This window comes from Plectropomus leopardus, chromosome 12 (genome assembly GCF_008729295.1).
Source record: "Plectropomus leopardus isolate mb chromosome 12, YSFRI_Pleo_2.0, whole genome shotgun sequence".
In the NCBI taxonomy this organism is placed as follows: Eukaryota; Metazoa; Chordata; class Actinopteri; order Perciformes; family Serranidae; genus Plectropomus; species Plectropomus leopardus.
Window position 1 is genome coordinate 8716103 of NC_056474.1, and position 17624 is coordinate 8733726.

The window sequence follows — 17624 nt, forward strand, 5'->3', positions numbered from 1 at the left end:
CTCATTTCATGCACCATGGCACTGTGATGTCCTTACACTCTTAAAGTAATCTTCACAGGCTTCTTCACATAAGCCGGTCTTATGAAACTGATCTGCAGACGTCTGGAAAAGTACATTTCAGAATTGCATTTTTGCAAAGACTGATTCTGAGATGAATTTATTGTATGATTATGTGGTCATGTCATGCTATTATTTTACAAAAGTCTAAGAGTTGCAGTATAACATGATGAAACAAAATATGTTTGATCATTTTATGTGATTATTTTTCCAGCAAATAAGATTATTTTCACCAATGACCGTTTTTTTTCTGTTGTGTCATGTCAGTTTTGAGCAGGCTTACAGGTATGTCTCAGTGTCTTGGGACTAAAGGACGCACTAAACTCACTAAAGTCGCATAACAAGACTCAGCCTATTTTTCCCCTCATGGCGCTACACTGTGAACAAAGAATCTGTATTGAAAATGGCAGGAGGAAAGCTGGTTAACATTAGCTGTTAATAGTCAATGACCAGAACTAACAGCTAATAGAGGTTTCATCGAGTTACATCATGATGCATTCAAGCACCATTCAGTAAAAATTAGTATTGGGTGAGGAGAAACTATAACATTCTCACGATGTTTTCAATTTAAAAATGTAGTTTTCGGTGAGGAACTTGAATAGGTACAGTTGTTTGAAGGAGAGATTTGTTGATGTTTTCACAGCAGTATAAATTAGATATTAGAGTGAATTATGATATACTGTATATTATATTTCGTAAAAAAAACTTTTTGAGTGTTTTTTTTAAGATGTCAAAAGGTTAAGATTGTTTCAAAAAAAGTGTCAAATTTGTGATCATTCAAAGACAGTGCATTGAAGTGCTGAATGACATTAAAAAAGTTCAGTTATTTTTCATAATAAAGTTTTTTGGCACACCTGGCACAAAAGTCATTCATTTCCTTATTTATGGTAAAAAAAAATCCTTATCTGCAGTTCTTACTGATACCCTGTTAACTAAGTTTGTGTTAAATGACACCAGTTTGTCTTTATTTTATTTGGCAGCTCATGGCTCGGCACTGATCAGATAGTGTAGCTACCATCTCCCGTAACTGAGTTGGTGTCGAATTTAAAAACAAGTGGCGACGGCAGACAATTTTTTTTTGGCCGTATAAAGATGGTGCTAATCCATATACTGGCGAGGCTCAAATCAATGTCAAAATCTCAATATAAGTAATACCGCCCTCTCAACAACCAGATTTAATACACAAGTTAGGATGATTACTTCATCACTGACTCCTTTTTCAAATGTAACACCAAGAGCAACAGATGCGGACAGTCTACTTTTCTTTTTTTGAGTTGATGTGGTACTTTTCTTGGTTGTTCAATGGTAGGGATAAGGTGGGGTATTTGAGCTGTAGCTCAACCAAGCCCCACCCTGCCGTCGCCTATGTTTGAAACTAAATAAAAAAAAGTTTTGCAGGTTTCAGACTAAAGGCAAAACAAGAAAAAAAAGGTGCAACTCCATCAAGTGATGATTATACATAAATTAATTTACGGCAAGTGACATTTGTTGTATTTTTGCTTTGGTGTAGGTTGTTGGCATTACATTTGATGAAATGAGCAAACACTCAAGACAGCCTAATAAAGGTGGGTGCATCCCAAATGAGCTGCATGGTCTGCCTTAATGTGACCTTCATAAAAACCAAAGAAAAACAGACAGAAATGCACTTTTCACTCAGTGTGGGACGCTGCTGCAGCTAAAGTGAAAAGAACAAGTTGTAAAGGCTGACTGGATTCTCCTTCCTCTACAACACAGCCTAAAACTCTCGACAGATGCAGAGGAGTTACTGAACAGTCAGAGTGTGTGAGTGTGTGTGTGTGTGTGTGTGTGTGTGTGTGTGTGTGTGTTAGAGGGGTTGGAGGGGTTGGCAGAAGGAGAAAGAGGGTAGCGGGTCATATCTTGGTGGATTAGCGGAGCAAGCGGCGCAGCAGAAGCTTACAGTGTTGTGTGAGTTGAAACCAGATGTCAGTAGGTTGCATTTTATCCAGCTTTCCTTTTTGTCCTCTCTTTTCAGCCGGTGCAAAAATGCCACAAAAAAAGAGATTAAAACTACTTCCCCACATCACAGCCTGAGCAGCATTTTTTTTCCAGAATATGCACACTTTGTTTAACGTTAAGTGTACTTTGTTAACACTTGGTGGCAAAGATTTAAGGACAAATATATCTGTTGCCACCAGATACTGAAGGGTGGAAAGTTTAGGTATACATGCACTAAGGTACTGAGGCACTAAAATGTTATGTAGTATGTAAACATGTGGGTACTACATAAAAATGTAGTACCCACAAGTTTACCCACAGGGGAGGAGGGAGCAAGAGGTCGTGGATGGGTCAAACACAGGATTTTCACCCAGGTCACTGGTGTTTGCGTACCAAAGTTGATGTTTTTGCATGCTACCCTTGTGATGTACGTATGTGAGGTATGTCATGTTCTGTTAGTGAAGAAAAGTACTCATTAAATGTGAAATCGTGACATTTGTCCTCAACCTAACCACACAGTTTTGCTGACTGGAGGCGAACTGAAACTGTTTCATGACATTAAGGATGTGGTTAAAATGATGATTTTTCGAATGATCATACAAATCATTTTGAGAGTCAATAGAAATCCAACTATTCTGTCATTTACATATGAGAGAAGATGTGAGCTGCACTTCTTCCACCACTGCAGATCTCTTTAAAACAGCAAGAAAAGGCAGAATATTATGTGACTTTTGCCTTACAGACTCCCCCAGTAGCTGCAGAGCATTAAATGTAATAAATCAATAACGATATCCAGCTTTGAATCGACCTAAAGCTCCCACAAAAATCATAAACAGCAGATGGCTCTTCTTTCTTCATCACTTCTGTCACTCACCTCCCTCGCTCTCTCTTTCTCACCTGCTTTTTTCTGTTTGTTCTGTCCCTCTCCGTCTCTCTGCCTCTCTCTGGGCTTTCCTCCAGTTTACATGATGAGCTGGTGGCCAACAAAACAAACATTGGCCCCGGTCCTCGGCAGGCGGAGAGGACACGGAGCAGCAGGGCAGAACAGCAAGGTTGCTATATAACTTTCCGCATGATCCCTCTGCAACGCCTACTCACCGTACCTCACCAGCAACACCACTTTGCAGAGCGAGATGATAGCTGCTTAAAAATGTCCGGTCGAGGCAAAACAAGGGCAGCGGGATGGTGCAGCAAGCAGAGAGAGCAGTCTTCAACCTGAGGCAATTTTTGAGTTCAGCCGGTTTTAATCGTAAATGACGAGCAGTTTATGGTGTTCTTTAGTAGCTGAGACTGTAACTTGACCTCTGACCTTTGTCCTTATTGATTAATTTCCTAGCAAACATAATGCAGGACCTAGCAACTCATTTGAGAAGAAAAAAATCATTTTAAGGTCCAGTATGGGGGGCGTAGGAGGGTATATTGGCAGAAATGTTGTTCTAAAGTGTAATCATCAGAAAATGAGAATCGTTGTGTTACCTTTCATTTCCTTATTGTTTGTATCTACATCAGTCCACCATGTTTCTACAGTAGCCCAGAATGGACAAACCAAACTCCGGCTGTAGTTAGCAGCCACTCTGTGACAAGCAGAACAGCATCATAAAACACAGATTTTCTTACTTAAAACTGCTTTATGCAGTATTTTTACTGTTAAACTAACCTGGGCCCTCTGGGGATCATTTGGCTCTTTGTGAAAACCTCCTGAACTGGTTGCAATCGTTCCTCACCGCTAGGTGCCACTAAATCCTAGACACTGCCCCTTTAACTCATGTTTTAAGCAAACGTCTGTTTTAAGCATGTCTATGTCGTTAACATAGAAACCATTTTGGTGCAGTTACTACCTCCGTTGCCGGCTTAAAGGCAAGACAACTCTGTCCTCCCATTTCTAGATGGTGCCTTTTATACAGAACAGTGAGGTGTCATAAAATTTCTGTCACATGATAACAAAGGTGGTCTATGAAGAAAACCTTCATAAAGAGAGACAGGAAATGAAAAAGTGAAGACGATATCACTGAAGACAATATGCTTGAAAACTCCAGAAAAAAGAGAGCAAGTGAACTTTGGATTCCCAGAAAAAATGTTGACTATTCATTCTCATATTTTTGTATTTGTTCACTTAGAATTAAATCTCAAGGCACCAAAGTTACAACTGTCATTATATATAAATAATGTTTAAGTTCTAAAGAGCGTTTCTACACCAGCCACTTTGAAAACATAATTGGGGGATGATGGGAGGAGTTAGGTTCAGAGGGGGATTTGTCTCTGGCTTTGGTTGTACTTTTTTTTTCTTTTAATCTCCAAGGGACCTTTCTTTCCACAAAACAACTGTTTTTACTCTGAGGACATGACAGCCATTATCTGTTAGCAAGGAGGAGACTTCAGGGGGAAAATTATTAACGCTTACCCCCCCCAATCCTCTGCGATCCCCCTCCAGTGTCTCCGTGTTAAAAGGCTCCAGACTTCCACTCATTTAACACTCGAGCGAGCACGATGGAAAGGTACTCTCTGCCGTCCTCTCGGAAAGCGGCGGCAGGTGTAAAGGTTTAATCGCCCATCAGGACTTCTTGTCATCAAAATCCCACCTCTGTCGCTTTGATCTGGCTCCTTTCAATCTGCCTGCTTGTCTGTCCTGTTTGTAGTTGTCCCCCATCACTGTCTGTTTTCGGGACTTCCTGTCAGCTTGGCTGGCAGTTTGAGTATTCATGTGTCCTGTGTGACCTCTCAAAAAAATACAGATGGGATTGAGGATTTAAAACAAAGTAACAGTAAACAAAATATAAAACATGCAAAGAACACTGGATTTATTTTAATATATGTCCCTGCATAAGTGTCATTGTTTATTTATTTTTTTCAAGGAAATGTTTAGGGATGCCTCAGGGTGCAAAGTGGGGGCCATCAATCTTCTAAAAATAAAAACTGATTTAATGTACAATCAGCTGTCAACACAATTAGAAAAAAAAGCCACTACAGGGTTTCCCATAAATTTATTAACTTGTAGTGGCCCTCCACAATATCAATACCTGGAGCAACAACATGATTTCTATTATTTTTGGAACTGGGCATTCATTGGGAGTGCTGTTGTAATGTATACACTGTTTGGTTATTTATTATACCACACTTTTGGAGCGCAGAGCATACTCTTGAGAACAGGTGGAGCCGCAGAACACCAGTCACTGTGAAAGTAAAACTTAACTCGCTGGATCTAAAAAGTTTCTTTCTTTTGCTTCTGCAGCAGCTGCTCCTCTCATCCATCAATCTGATCAGCTCTGATTGGATCGACTAAACAGTTATCACCCCTGCTAATCAGACTCCACAAAATGCTGCTGAGAAAGATATAAATGAAGAGCTCCGCCTGTGCTGCTCTCATTGACCCGCAGCAACCTCAGACAGTACTTTGAGAGGGGGGCACACAATTTAGAGAAGGGACACAGAATGCTACCCACACTTCTACATTTTACTCTCTGGCTTACTGTGACTTTTTCTTTTACAAGGGCACTTTTTACAAGCTGCTGGTACTCTTTCTTGCCTTTTCTCTGGCCAGATTCTTAATGGCCGATAATAAACAGGGGGCACCATGTGACGCTCGCCTGATCCCATTCTCTCCTGCCCGCTTTTCTCTGTCAGCGGCTAGTAAACTTTACCATAATGCTGGCCTGGCTCCCACAGGGAAACACAAAGAAAACACGAACAGAGCCAGAAGATGACACAACAGAGCTTCGAAAGTCAAATCATATGTTGCTAAATGTAGTCCATGAGCAGCAAGCTAAAGTTAGCACCACTCTAAGCAGCAAAGAGCCTGTTGATGTAACATCAGCATCCACAAAACCACCTGCAGCTACAGCTGTAATATTGGTTCTTTTAAATAACCCAGTTTGTGCCGTTCACCAGTTAACGGCAAACAGACTCATGAAACAACTGTATGGTTTTCTAATTACCTACATTTTCAGGCTAATTGGGGGGGAAGCATATGTCCACAGCTCAATTCTAACACAAATCCTGGAAATAAAAGTGCAGCAGTAGGGCTCAGAATTGGAGCTAATAGCAAAATTACACAATGATAATATTAGATGATCAACGGCTGAATAAAGAAAAGTATAACCTCAAGATGTCCTTCCTTACCAATTAGTATTAAGTTTAAATTTCCATCAAGTAGAAACCAAAAGTTTTTTTTTTTTTTTACCCTTAGGCCATTGCTGATGAGTCAGTCCTTTGTGGAAACAGACTGTAAGAGTTTTAAAGAGAGACACTCTGCAGTCATTATCACTAGTAGTGGAAGTGAAGTAGAAGCCTCCAGCTGTGGTATTTATAACTTTGGGTCAGTTCAAAATTATCCAAAAACAGGAGGTAGATATTAACCCCACTACACAATGCAAAAGCATATATCTGGTTTTAAGAATCTCAACAAGTTCAAATACATTTAAAAATACACGGGAATAATTTCCACTTCAAACAAAGCCCTCTCAACCCCTGAATCACAGAGTGGAGTAAATTTTGACAGTTTTCCAGATAATTACAGCCAGGCAGTGGATCAGTATCTGTTTGAAGTGCAGGTGAAAGAGCTGAAGATGCAACAGCAGCAGCTCCACTGACGTCGCTGTCATCTGTGAAATCAGATTATCTCGTGGTGTGACATTACATAAAGACTTTGGTGGGTAGAAAAAAAAACACAACACAAGCTACAGTCTGAGGCAGCCTGCTTAATGAGCCGACTGTCCGTCAGCTGGAGGACAGAGGATTTAACCTCCTGTGCCAAAAGTCTACACTGCAAAACTGTCCTTGATTTTCTGGAAAAGGGACAAAAGCAAGAAGAGAATTGTTTTATATAATATATCCAAACTGCCAGGTTTTCAATTGTAATTTTAATGACAGCCTGACAATTTCTGGTCTACAGAACTAGAAACATCTTTTAAATCAGAACCCAGATTTTAGAAAATCCTTCTCATTATGTTTGTAAGTTAAGTTTAACGTGTTTTATTTGTTAATTTTATTGTTTTTATCTATTAAATTGTTTGGTAGTTTTCTCTGGTTTATTCACTGTACATTAGATGTACAGTATGCAATGTACTCTATATACTATCTATCATGACATATAACTAGAGTCTGACTGATACTGGATTTTTGGGCCCGATGCCACTAACAACAAGCAAATAAGTCTTATATTGATGTATCTGCATTTAAAAAAATATTTTTTTAACAATTTTAAATATGTTATCGAGATCATTAGGAATATAGTTATTTCATTGCTTTTTTTCTTTTTTCCCTGGACATTTTCCCCCAGTCCCCCCCCCCCAATGTTTTTAAAGAAATCACCCCAATTTGCTCTCATTCAAAGGGTTAAATGCTTGTGAAATGCAGCACAAGAAAAGAGATGTCGCTCCAGCTTTCAAGGGGTTAAAACTACACGGCATGTGCCGAGACCTTTGAGCAAGCCAAACTGTTTGGAAACTCAGAGCTTGTGAAGTGTTTTCTTGTACTCTTTCTTCAGAGATGAGGTAAGCCCGTTCTCAGAGACACGAAAGGAAAGGGAGGGTTAAGTTAAAGAAGTTCTCCGAATGTTGTGCCCACTACAAAAACTCTACACAAACATTACCCTCCCTAACAGCTAAACGTGTGTGTGTGTGTGTGTGTGTGTGTGTGTGTGTGTGTGTGTGTGTGTGTGTGTAAAAATGTAAAAGTGAGAGAGTGAGACACTGGAACATTGCCATATCAAGTGCAGAGCACAGCAGGGCAGGCGGAACCAAAGGTCTGTTCCACAGGGGGAGTGATTAAGGCGTTGCGCGGGGTCCACAGGGGAGAGAAAGGGCAGAAAGGAGAGCTCATTACACATAATGTAGAAGAAGAAGAAGTCTCACCCAAGGCAGTGTGGAAGCCTCACACACACTCTCAACAACACTGCTTAGAAAATCAAGCTCCTTGTGCCTCTGCTGAACTGAGAGCAGTGAAAGTAAATATGTTGCTGATTTTCGCTGCAGATGGGTTTTTGTCAGAGGAAAAAACAGTCAATGAAGACCAGTTAGTGATGATGAGAGAGGAGGGAAGGCAGCCTTTAGGGGTTTCAGCACCTGCAAACTGACTTGGTCTCAGTAATAGACTTTTTCCTGCATATTATTGAATTAAAATACCTGATGGTGGCAACGCTGAGCACTTAACAGGAGTTGATAAATCTACGTCTGTTCTTCTCATATAGTAATTTGTAACAAGATATTCCTGCAACCTTTTTCTTGTCCTGTGATACAGAGGTCTTTGCAAGTAACAATTATAGATATTTTGGCCCATTAACTTCTTTTTTATCCCATCTTAAAGCAGAAATTCATGTTCAAACTTCCTCAATCTGTAGATTTTGAACACTGATGGGGGTGACAAAATTATTTCAAATTCTCTGCAAACTAAAAAAGAGATCCTGATCTGATCAGCTGATTCTTTAGTTCCCAGCTAATTAATTCCCAAATTAAAAAAAGGTTAACTGATTATGATTATTAGGATTGGCTGCTTTTCTAAGTTTTTTGTTGCTTCCATTTCCCATCATGAGCTGGATCATGACAAATCAAAAATCAACAATTCAAACATATTTACTTTTTCCCCAAACTAAAGATTGTTTTCTCAATCTAACCAAGTAGTTTTGGTGCTTAACTGCAGCCGTTTCCCGACGTTAACCACGTTTTTAAAGCTGCGACCTTTATTAAATGCATATTTCGCTGATACTCTCCTACGGTCATGTATGTTGTTTTGGGAGTCATTGGTAAACAACTTATTCTGTCATTCAGGTGTGCAGAGAATGTGCGAGACCCCAGTGCACTAATCCTGCATTCATGTCAAATCAGGTTATTGCAATTATGAGTTTTCATCTTGTAAATAGTGTTCATGTCAACTTCTTGTGCGACGTTTTCTGAAAGCTTGGTGCTGACTGATACAAAAGAGCCTGAAAACAAAACAAACTTGGCTGCCTCACTTTAGCCAAAAACCAAAGTTCAATGAAATTAAACCCACATTTCATCATTGTACGTAATCAATGCACAGTATTTATATCAACACATGACCAACTCTGTAATACAACCATTTTGGCATGAACACTTAAAAGTCCTTTTGCTTTTAGGTGTCTGCTTTGTTGAGCTGTGGTTGGACTCAGAGACTCCACAGCCATTTTGCCTACTCATGTTTTGCTGGCAACTATTAAGGCTTGACCATAGACTGTCTATGTCTCTGACAAACCAAGAAGAAAACCTGAACAAAAAGAAAACTGGCCTACCTGGTTGATTATGTAGATGCCGTAATCAATCTTCTGCCGTCTGAGGATTGGATGGAGGTAGTGGAGCCAGTACTTTAGGTGGTTTTCTCTGTGACGAAACGGGATGATGATGGCCACCTAAACAACAGGGATAGTTTCTGTTGGTACTTTGTTTGTATTCAACAGAACAATAAAGTTCTATACTCAGGTACTTGATTTGATGCTGCTTTTTTACTTCTCCGACACTAAATTTCAGAGGGAAATATTACATTTTATACCCTATTCTGTTTATTTAGTATTATATTACAAACAGTATACGCAGCCCAGTCACAGGAAGAAAAATGTTGGCATTGTATGTTTCTACAAACCAAGGTAAGGTTACATATGTACGTTTCATTGGTATCATATCAAGATTTCTAAAATAGTGTTTGAGCTGACTTTGTCATCAGAAGATGAGAGGATAGTGGATGGTCTGTCACCTTGGTGAGACGTCTGCCAAGCTATCCAGACCAACAAACAACAAAAAACTCTAGCGAGACATTGCTTTGTTTCCAGTGGCTTTTAAGCTACCAACTGAGGGGTTTTAGCAACCCATAACTGTGTTTCTTCCTGGGATAGTGCCACAAAAAGCTTTTAGGTCAGACATCGCTGCATTTCCAGGTGGGATTGTGCCACAAAACGGGTTATTTTAAGCCACAACATGGTGATTTCCTAACCATACCCAAGTGTTTTTTGTGCCTGAACACAACAACACATTAACCACAGTGTTGTTAGACACATAAAGTTTCAACATATCTGCTAAATAATAATGTACAGATGTAATGTATCTGTGGTTTGCAGGAATGTACAATGCCAACATTGATTCTGGTCATTGGGCTGGTACATTTAGCATTTAAAAATAGCTCCACCATGACCAACTACAACACCGAAGTTCTGCTTACAAAAATAATGCATCAATAATAATGATGCAATCACATACAAGTATGACATTGGTGGTAGACACTCTGCATTATGAGAACTTTCATTTTTGATACTGTCAGTACACTTTTTTGCTCAAATTTATGTACTTTTGCTCAGTAAGATTTTGAAAGCAAAGCTTTTACTACAACACCAATTCCGAAAAAATTGGGATGTTGTGTAAAATGTACATAAAAACATAATGCGATCATTTGCAGATATGTTTTGACCTTTGTTCAATCAAATATAGTTTAAAGACAAGAAATTTGCTCCAACTTTTTCAGAATAAAATTGTATTAATGGAAAATTTTTATACTATGTTATTGCTATTTTCAATGAAATATAGTCTTCCACTACTGCTATGGGAACATTTACTATAAAACATTGTTACATTTCTATCAGCTGGAGAACTACTGAGATGCATAATTAAGTCAACACCACTAAAGAAAACAAAGAATTATAATCAGTCAAGGTGCATTATCTGAAACTCTTCTGTTGACACGGGCAAAGATTACGAGACAGTCTTTCTCTTTTACATCTCTGCAGAGTGTTTGTTTGAGTAATTATGCACAAATGAGCTTTGTTCCATCCTACAGTGAACTGTTCTGCACCAGAAAATCATTTCCCTTGAAAATCCCCCCGGTTAATGTCACAGTGTACATAAAGTTGGTTCTCATTCATTATGAATGAAGCAGCTCAAGGAGGGAGCTCTCAATGGCATCGCAGATTTGAGACAGATTTGAGGCCGTCCTCCATCTCTGTGCCTTAAGTGAGTCGTTCTCAGCTGTCCAAACAGTCCAAGGTTGAGCTGTAATTTACCGTGTAAGTTCATGGTAATTTTGCACTTAGATGAAGACTGACAGCAAACTGACCTTGGTTTCTGTATAGTTAGGCATTGTGATGGGTGATTTGTGCTATCTCCACTGCGGAAGGGGGCACCGTGACCGCAGTGAAGTGTTACATGGAGGAGAGAGACTTAATTAGACTATACTCTCTTTGACTACGACTTAATATGATGCCACATTTACTGTGAAAAAAGAGTACTATTCCACACTGGTTTACCTGTCTGACTTAAATCCAATACTTAGAGCATACATGGAAACCACATTTCTATCACAAAAAGGAAAAATAGATAAAAATTAAAATGTAAAATATGACTAAGTACACCACTTATGACTAAACAAGACAGTAAGACAACATTAAATTAGAAATTACATTTTTACTATCTCATAAACTTTAATATTTCAAACTTTTTTTTTTAATGTTTTAGAATTGTTAACTGCCATTTCTTTATTATTACCTACCATCTTATATCACCATATAAATAAAGTATTGACTGCTGAGTGGCATCCAGTTCCATTATTTTCAAGATAAGGCAGACATCACTATAGCTATATCTCCAACTCACACCAAAATAATCTAGACTGATAAACAGCACAACACCTGAAAGGAGAAATTTTTTTTTGGATTTCAGGTGGCGCTGTCCCTTTTAAAGGGACACTTTGCTGATTTTCAACCAGCTTTGTATCAAAACAGTAAAACAAAGCACCACTAATTGAATAAAAACCAAGATTTTGCTATTGCGTTTAATATTTTTCACTTCAAATGTTTTCAGAAACATGTTTTAGCTTACTGTTAAATGGTATTACAAGACTGTTTCTTGCCAGCGGCTGCTATAACGGTGGGAGACGCGTTACATCACCTACCAGCGGGAGCATGTATTAGTCTAGTGTGGTGCCGTGGATTCTGGTAGTTGTAGGTTTTCTCCCTCTTGAGCAAAAGTCGCCTTTTTCTCAGTTTTCTCTGGTTATGTAGCACCAATTTTAAAAAATATATGCATCTTTTTATTTCATAGACATGTGAAGACCCTGCTATATCAGCAAAATACTTATTTAAGTATGTAAAATACAGGGAGACAGAGATATACAGTATATACAGACCTTCCATCTCGGCCGACAGTCAGGAGGCGTGTAGCGGCCTCCCTCCGTCACGTTGGGGTTTTCTTTCTGCACTCGTTCCATCGTCATCTGGGAGCTGAACTCGATCAACAAACGGCCGACTGAGGAAACAAGGAAAGAGGGAAGAGTTAGTGAGATGAAGAGGATAACAGAGAAAGCACAGGGTAAAGTGGAAAACAGATGAGAAAGAGAGCAAGAGAGGGAGCGAGGGATGTAGGGAGTGAGGGACAGAGGAGAGCAAGCTTTTAGCTTCAAAGCAATAATGCACGTGTATCAAAGCAATGTGTGCAGAAAATATGGTTTCAAGGGATATGCACTGCATAATGCAGCATTTAATAAGATGCACAGGCTCTGGAAAACATATATTCCTACAAAATAAACAAAGACTTTGAAGTCAGTCAGTGTAAACACAACACGAAAGGTAATTACGCTGCTCAGTGATGAAGCCACACCATATGCTATATCACCACAAATCTATCCATCGTTCCTTTGAGTACTGACGGATCAAATGCTATCTAGTCTTGTGGGCAAGAGATTGCGGGCTCAGACTCATTTTAAAAAGAAGGGCTGGCTTTAAATCTCTGGGCGGCACAATAAATACAGCCCATCGTCCAGCTAGCATCATTAAAATATATGAGCAAGCTTTGCTGTTTGGGATCCTGCAGTCCTGCAACCATAAGCCTCATTTTAACAAACCAGACTTTGAGCACTCTTCTTGTGGCAAAATGTCACTCATTAGTGCATGTTTTTCCTCAAATCAAGCATCAGACTAATAACTAATTCGCTCATATCAGAGCATCTTGTGTTTAAAGAAAAAAAAGCACATTGTTTGATATTTGTCGTGCAAAATTTATAGAAGATCATCAGTGTTGGAAAGGTTACAGATTACTAGTTTTCCTGTTAAAAATGTGATAAGTTATGTAGCTTTTTAAAATATTTTCATCAATTCCATATTGCATTTGATTCCTTTTGATTGATTTTTCTGACAGTTGTTTTAAACAGGACAGTAAAGCTTAAAGGACCTAAAAACATAAGTGCATAAATGTTGCATACAAATTTGTCTCAATGGCCTTGCTGACCCGTATTGTCCAAAAACATGCAAAGAGAAGGCATTTCGACAAGGTAATGCAGGTAAAGCAACAGAATTAATGTTTTATTCAACATACAGACTTTTTACCGAAAATATTTTTTATATGTAACCCCTTTGTAATCACCAACATTTTGATAAATACTGTATTTTAATTACATATTTTTTCTCAATAACCTGTGACAATTAAATTTATTTTGTAATTTAATTACTGTAACTAGTTACTCCCCACACCAGTTACAGCCCTTTTTGGCTGATTCAGCATGTTGAATTATAAAGTAGCAGAGTAGCACAATGATACAGACTAACATGCATAACAGTGAAAAATATTCTTGGCAGTTAACCGATCAAATGTTGACATCCTTTGTACAGATAATGTATGCGTTGTGTTGCATGATAAGGGTATGAGTGCAGAGAACTGTAGTGAAGAGAGAGTGGCCTTTACAGGTACATGACTTAATAATCCACTTAGCATTGACGTATGAGCTATGTGTTGAGAGGTCTCCTCCAATCAACGCTGCCCAGCCGAGCAGCATGATCGATGCCAACAAGGTTACATGTTCATAACACACCTCTTTATCATACCCACAAGAGCTGAATGCAAATTGTCCCAATAGTTCTTCTCCCAAACACCTCTGCCCATCACCCTGCATCCTTTCACTGCTCTTTTTTCCTCTTCCTCCCTCACACTAATGAGACAGTAAGTGGAACATGGTGTTTTCATCTTGTCTCAGAATAATGCTAGTTAGCACTCAGGCAGCCAAAAAGACAAAATAACAAAAAAATACAAGCACATAAAGATGCTATTTTTAGATCACAAGTTGTGTTGTTTATTGACACTAAAATGTGGATAATTAAAGGGGACCTGGTAAATAGGGCAGCACTTCCTCTATACAAGTCACATGTGAAATACACTGTATATTTTGATTTTAAACAAATAACCCAGTTTAGAGTTTTATTTAGGGCAAGTTGTGAATCAAGTACAAGGCGATGAGAGCATTGTGTGTTTTAAGTGCACCGTTTCTCTGCGGCATGCACGGCTTCCTCACTATAATATCACTGTGTGTTCAGCCAGTAGCTGCACAGTATAAAACACAGTGTTTTCTGGAATCACTGAGTTCTGTATTTAGTGTTGAGAGTTAAAAACTTGGCTTTTAGAGAAGCTTCTATCCACACAAGTATGCAGCAACATGACTGCACTGATAACTGCATGGCCCAAATGAATCAAACTGATGACCATGCATCAATGCAATTGTAATTTTTTGTATGGTGCAATTTTATACAAAGTCAATACAAAGACTGATGCAAATTTTGCCAGGCAATGCAATAGGATACAAATATGCATCCATGCGGGTTCAAATGTTTTAAGCAGCAGTTGTATTCGAGTGAACTACATGAGGTGAAAATTCGTTTTGGGTTTAAAGGCACAACATACTTACAGTGCTTCAACATTTGTCTCATCGGTGAGGGTTATGTCAAAAAATCGGTCATTTTAAAAGATTAGTTCAACATTTAGGGGAATAGACTTATTCAATTTCTTGCCAAGAGTTTAAATAATAAGACTGATACAACTCTCATGTCTGTGCGCTCAGAGTAGAGATAAAGCAGGGAGCTTAGCTTAGCACAAAGACTGGAGGCACAGGGGAATGGCTATACTGGCTCTGTATATGCAACCTACAGCTCAAGTAACACATATCTTTGTTTAATCCGTACACAAACAGGAAAGTGGGAATGGTTGGTAAAGCTCAACTCGCACGCATGTTGTTGTGATTTAAAAAGATGGTGACAGGCAGGTCAGAAAGCTTCCAAATAGTCTGGTGACGTGAGGTGAGGAACCATTTTAAATAAACACTGACATCATCCTGTTTTACCGACACAGAAGACATGAATAATACAAAGAAAGTGTGTGTGTGTGTGTGTGTGTAAAGAGACACGAGCAGGAAATGTGCATGTATTTGTGCATGTAAGGGTTTGGGTTTGAGCTAATGTTGGTGGAGAATGAATTGATAAATGAGACTTCTAATGTGTGTGATAGTGGTGCAATTATCTCTCTCTCGCTCTCTCTCTCTCGCGTGCGTGCACGCACGCACACACGTACACAATATATCTCATGCTTATCTTTGTGGTGATATTACAGTAATACATTATAATCACGCTGCTTGAACGCTCCATCTGAGACACCCACTATACTTTGGGGGATACATCACTGCTTTGTCTGCAAATATACACCACACACACACACATACGTGCACACACACACACACACACGCACAACCACACAATAATAATGAACCAAATCTCTGAGCTATTAGGTTAGTAGCACATATACCAACACACACTGAGAGCAGACCTGAGGCAGGAAGCACTCTAAACACACACACACTCACACGCACGCACGCACACACACACACACACACAGAGAGCGACTCAGCCTGTTTGAGGCTGTGATTCAGCCTGGGTCAAGCTTGACAATGTAGAAACAGAAATAGTAGAAAAATGGGAGCATTCGAGTGTTTTGTTGGTTTTGAGGGTTTTTGTGTGACGCGGCATCCATCCTCAGATCGTGTTGCTCTTTGCTTCGGTTTCTCTCTCTTCCTGTCTCAGTTTGTTTGATTTGTTCTGCCCTTCTCACCACATGATTCATATATCAAAGCTGAAAGACCACTGAAATATTAAAGACAACATTCACACCTCTTCCTCCCTTCCTATCACACACACTCTCCACCAGACCAGTGGCTCTGAACCTGAGATCCACGTGTAGAAGTTTTAAAGGTTACTGGTAACTAAGACTCCACCCGACACATAAGTAGGACCAAATTATATTCAGTCTAATCTGTTTGGGTTTAGCCCCGCAGATACTGGGTGTGTGTGTCAATCATTGCAGGAGAAAAATGTGTTTTTTGAGGTGAGACCGTGAAGTGTGAAGTGTGTGAACTGTGAAGTGAACGTTAACTGGTGGAGTGTCAAGCTGCTCCCACTGCTGATGTTCTCTCTCTGTTTGGGACGACCACTTTTTGGGATGAGTCTCATAATGCTTAACTCCCTTCCTGATAGGGACTCTTACTTGATGTCAATTAATACAACCCTGATTTAGGAAGGTTTGCATGCATTGGATTTTGTGCACAATCATGGATCAGTGATAATCTCTAATTCCTATTACTAATCTGTTCCAATTACAAAATGGCAGTTTTTTTTTTTCAGTTTTATATTGGAAGACATTTTCCAATTCATTACTTAATAATATTGTCATAAAATAACAACATATGACGTTCCTACTTCATTTGAGCCCTTTTTTGTTTAAAATTCAGCCAGTGAGGTATCATTAATAGTGGAGAAGTTTTTTTTTTTGCCCCCGATCATGAGCCAAGTCATTTGATTTTGATTATCTGCCGATATCGAGTCCCACCATAAAATATCATCACTTCATCATTTGGCATTATTTGGCATTTGTGTGACATTTAATCACCTTGAGTTATAGCCCAAAACATATTTTGCAAGGTCAAAGTGCCCTTGACCTTTGACTACTAAATTCTAATAACTTTATTCTTGAGTCCAAGTGGACTTTTTTGCCAAATTTGAAGACATGTCTTCAAGGTGTTCTTGAGATTCTGTGTTAACGATAATGCGACGGATGAGATCAGCGTGACCTTGACCTTTAACCTATGACCAGTGCAATGTAATCAGTTCATCATTGAGTACAAGTGAATGTTTGTGCCACATTCCTGAGATATTGGATTCATAACTGTGGTTCAGCTGCATTGATTTTGATGCTTTGTGCCTGGTAACCCTTTGAAACCTGAACAATATGGCTTAATTTCTTTCAAAAACATGGGGAGGGGGCAAATATATATAAATATTTCTAAATGTATTAATATCTTGCAATTTGTAGAACATTTCAAGTTGCTGAGTGCTCTTTTCCTCATGTTTCTGAAAGAAACTAAACTGATCCACTCCCGGTTCAAAGGTTAAAATACTTGTGAAAGGCATCTGAAAGCAGCACAAAAAAAGTGATGTCGCTCAAGGTTTAAAAGGGTTAATCATAAGTCCAACATTGTAACAGAAATGCAATGCTAAATCTGTGGAGTCCCTTTTAAAAGTAAGTACTTTTAAACTGATTAGCAGCTACAATGCATGAGTCATCAAGTCCACAATTAGCTTGCAGAGGTTTAAAACTCCAAGAGAAGTGACCGTGCACGTCGGGCTACATTTACACTGAAGAAAAGGCATTGTCTTCTTAAATACTGTATTTACTGCTTTGTCTAAAATGGTGCTATGCATAACAGCAAAAAAAGACAAACTTTGAAATGATGTCTTTGCTCAGTGATTGCAATCAAATATTTAACTTCTCACTACTATTACATCTCCATGCACAACAACAGAATGCTAA

At 39.0% G+C, this 17624-nt stretch overlaps 1 protein-coding gene across 1 annotated transcript in view; it reads right to left on the reverse strand.

The window, feature by feature from the left end:
- The window catches only part of b4galt2 (UDP-Gal:betaGlcNAc beta 1,4- galactosyltransferase, polypeptide 2), a 200322-nt gene that overhangs the window by 91808 nt on the left and 90890 nt on the right, over window positions 1–17624 (reverse strand). The window contains exons 3-4 of the mRNA XM_042497979.1: window positions 12133–12251; window positions 9257–9373 (exon numbers count right to left, since the gene is read on the reverse strand). Of these exons, the coding sequence (XP_042353913.1) occupies window positions 9257–9373; window positions 12133–12251 (236 nt within the window). The remainder of the gene's footprint in view (window positions 1–9256; window positions 9374–12132; window positions 12252–17624) is intronic.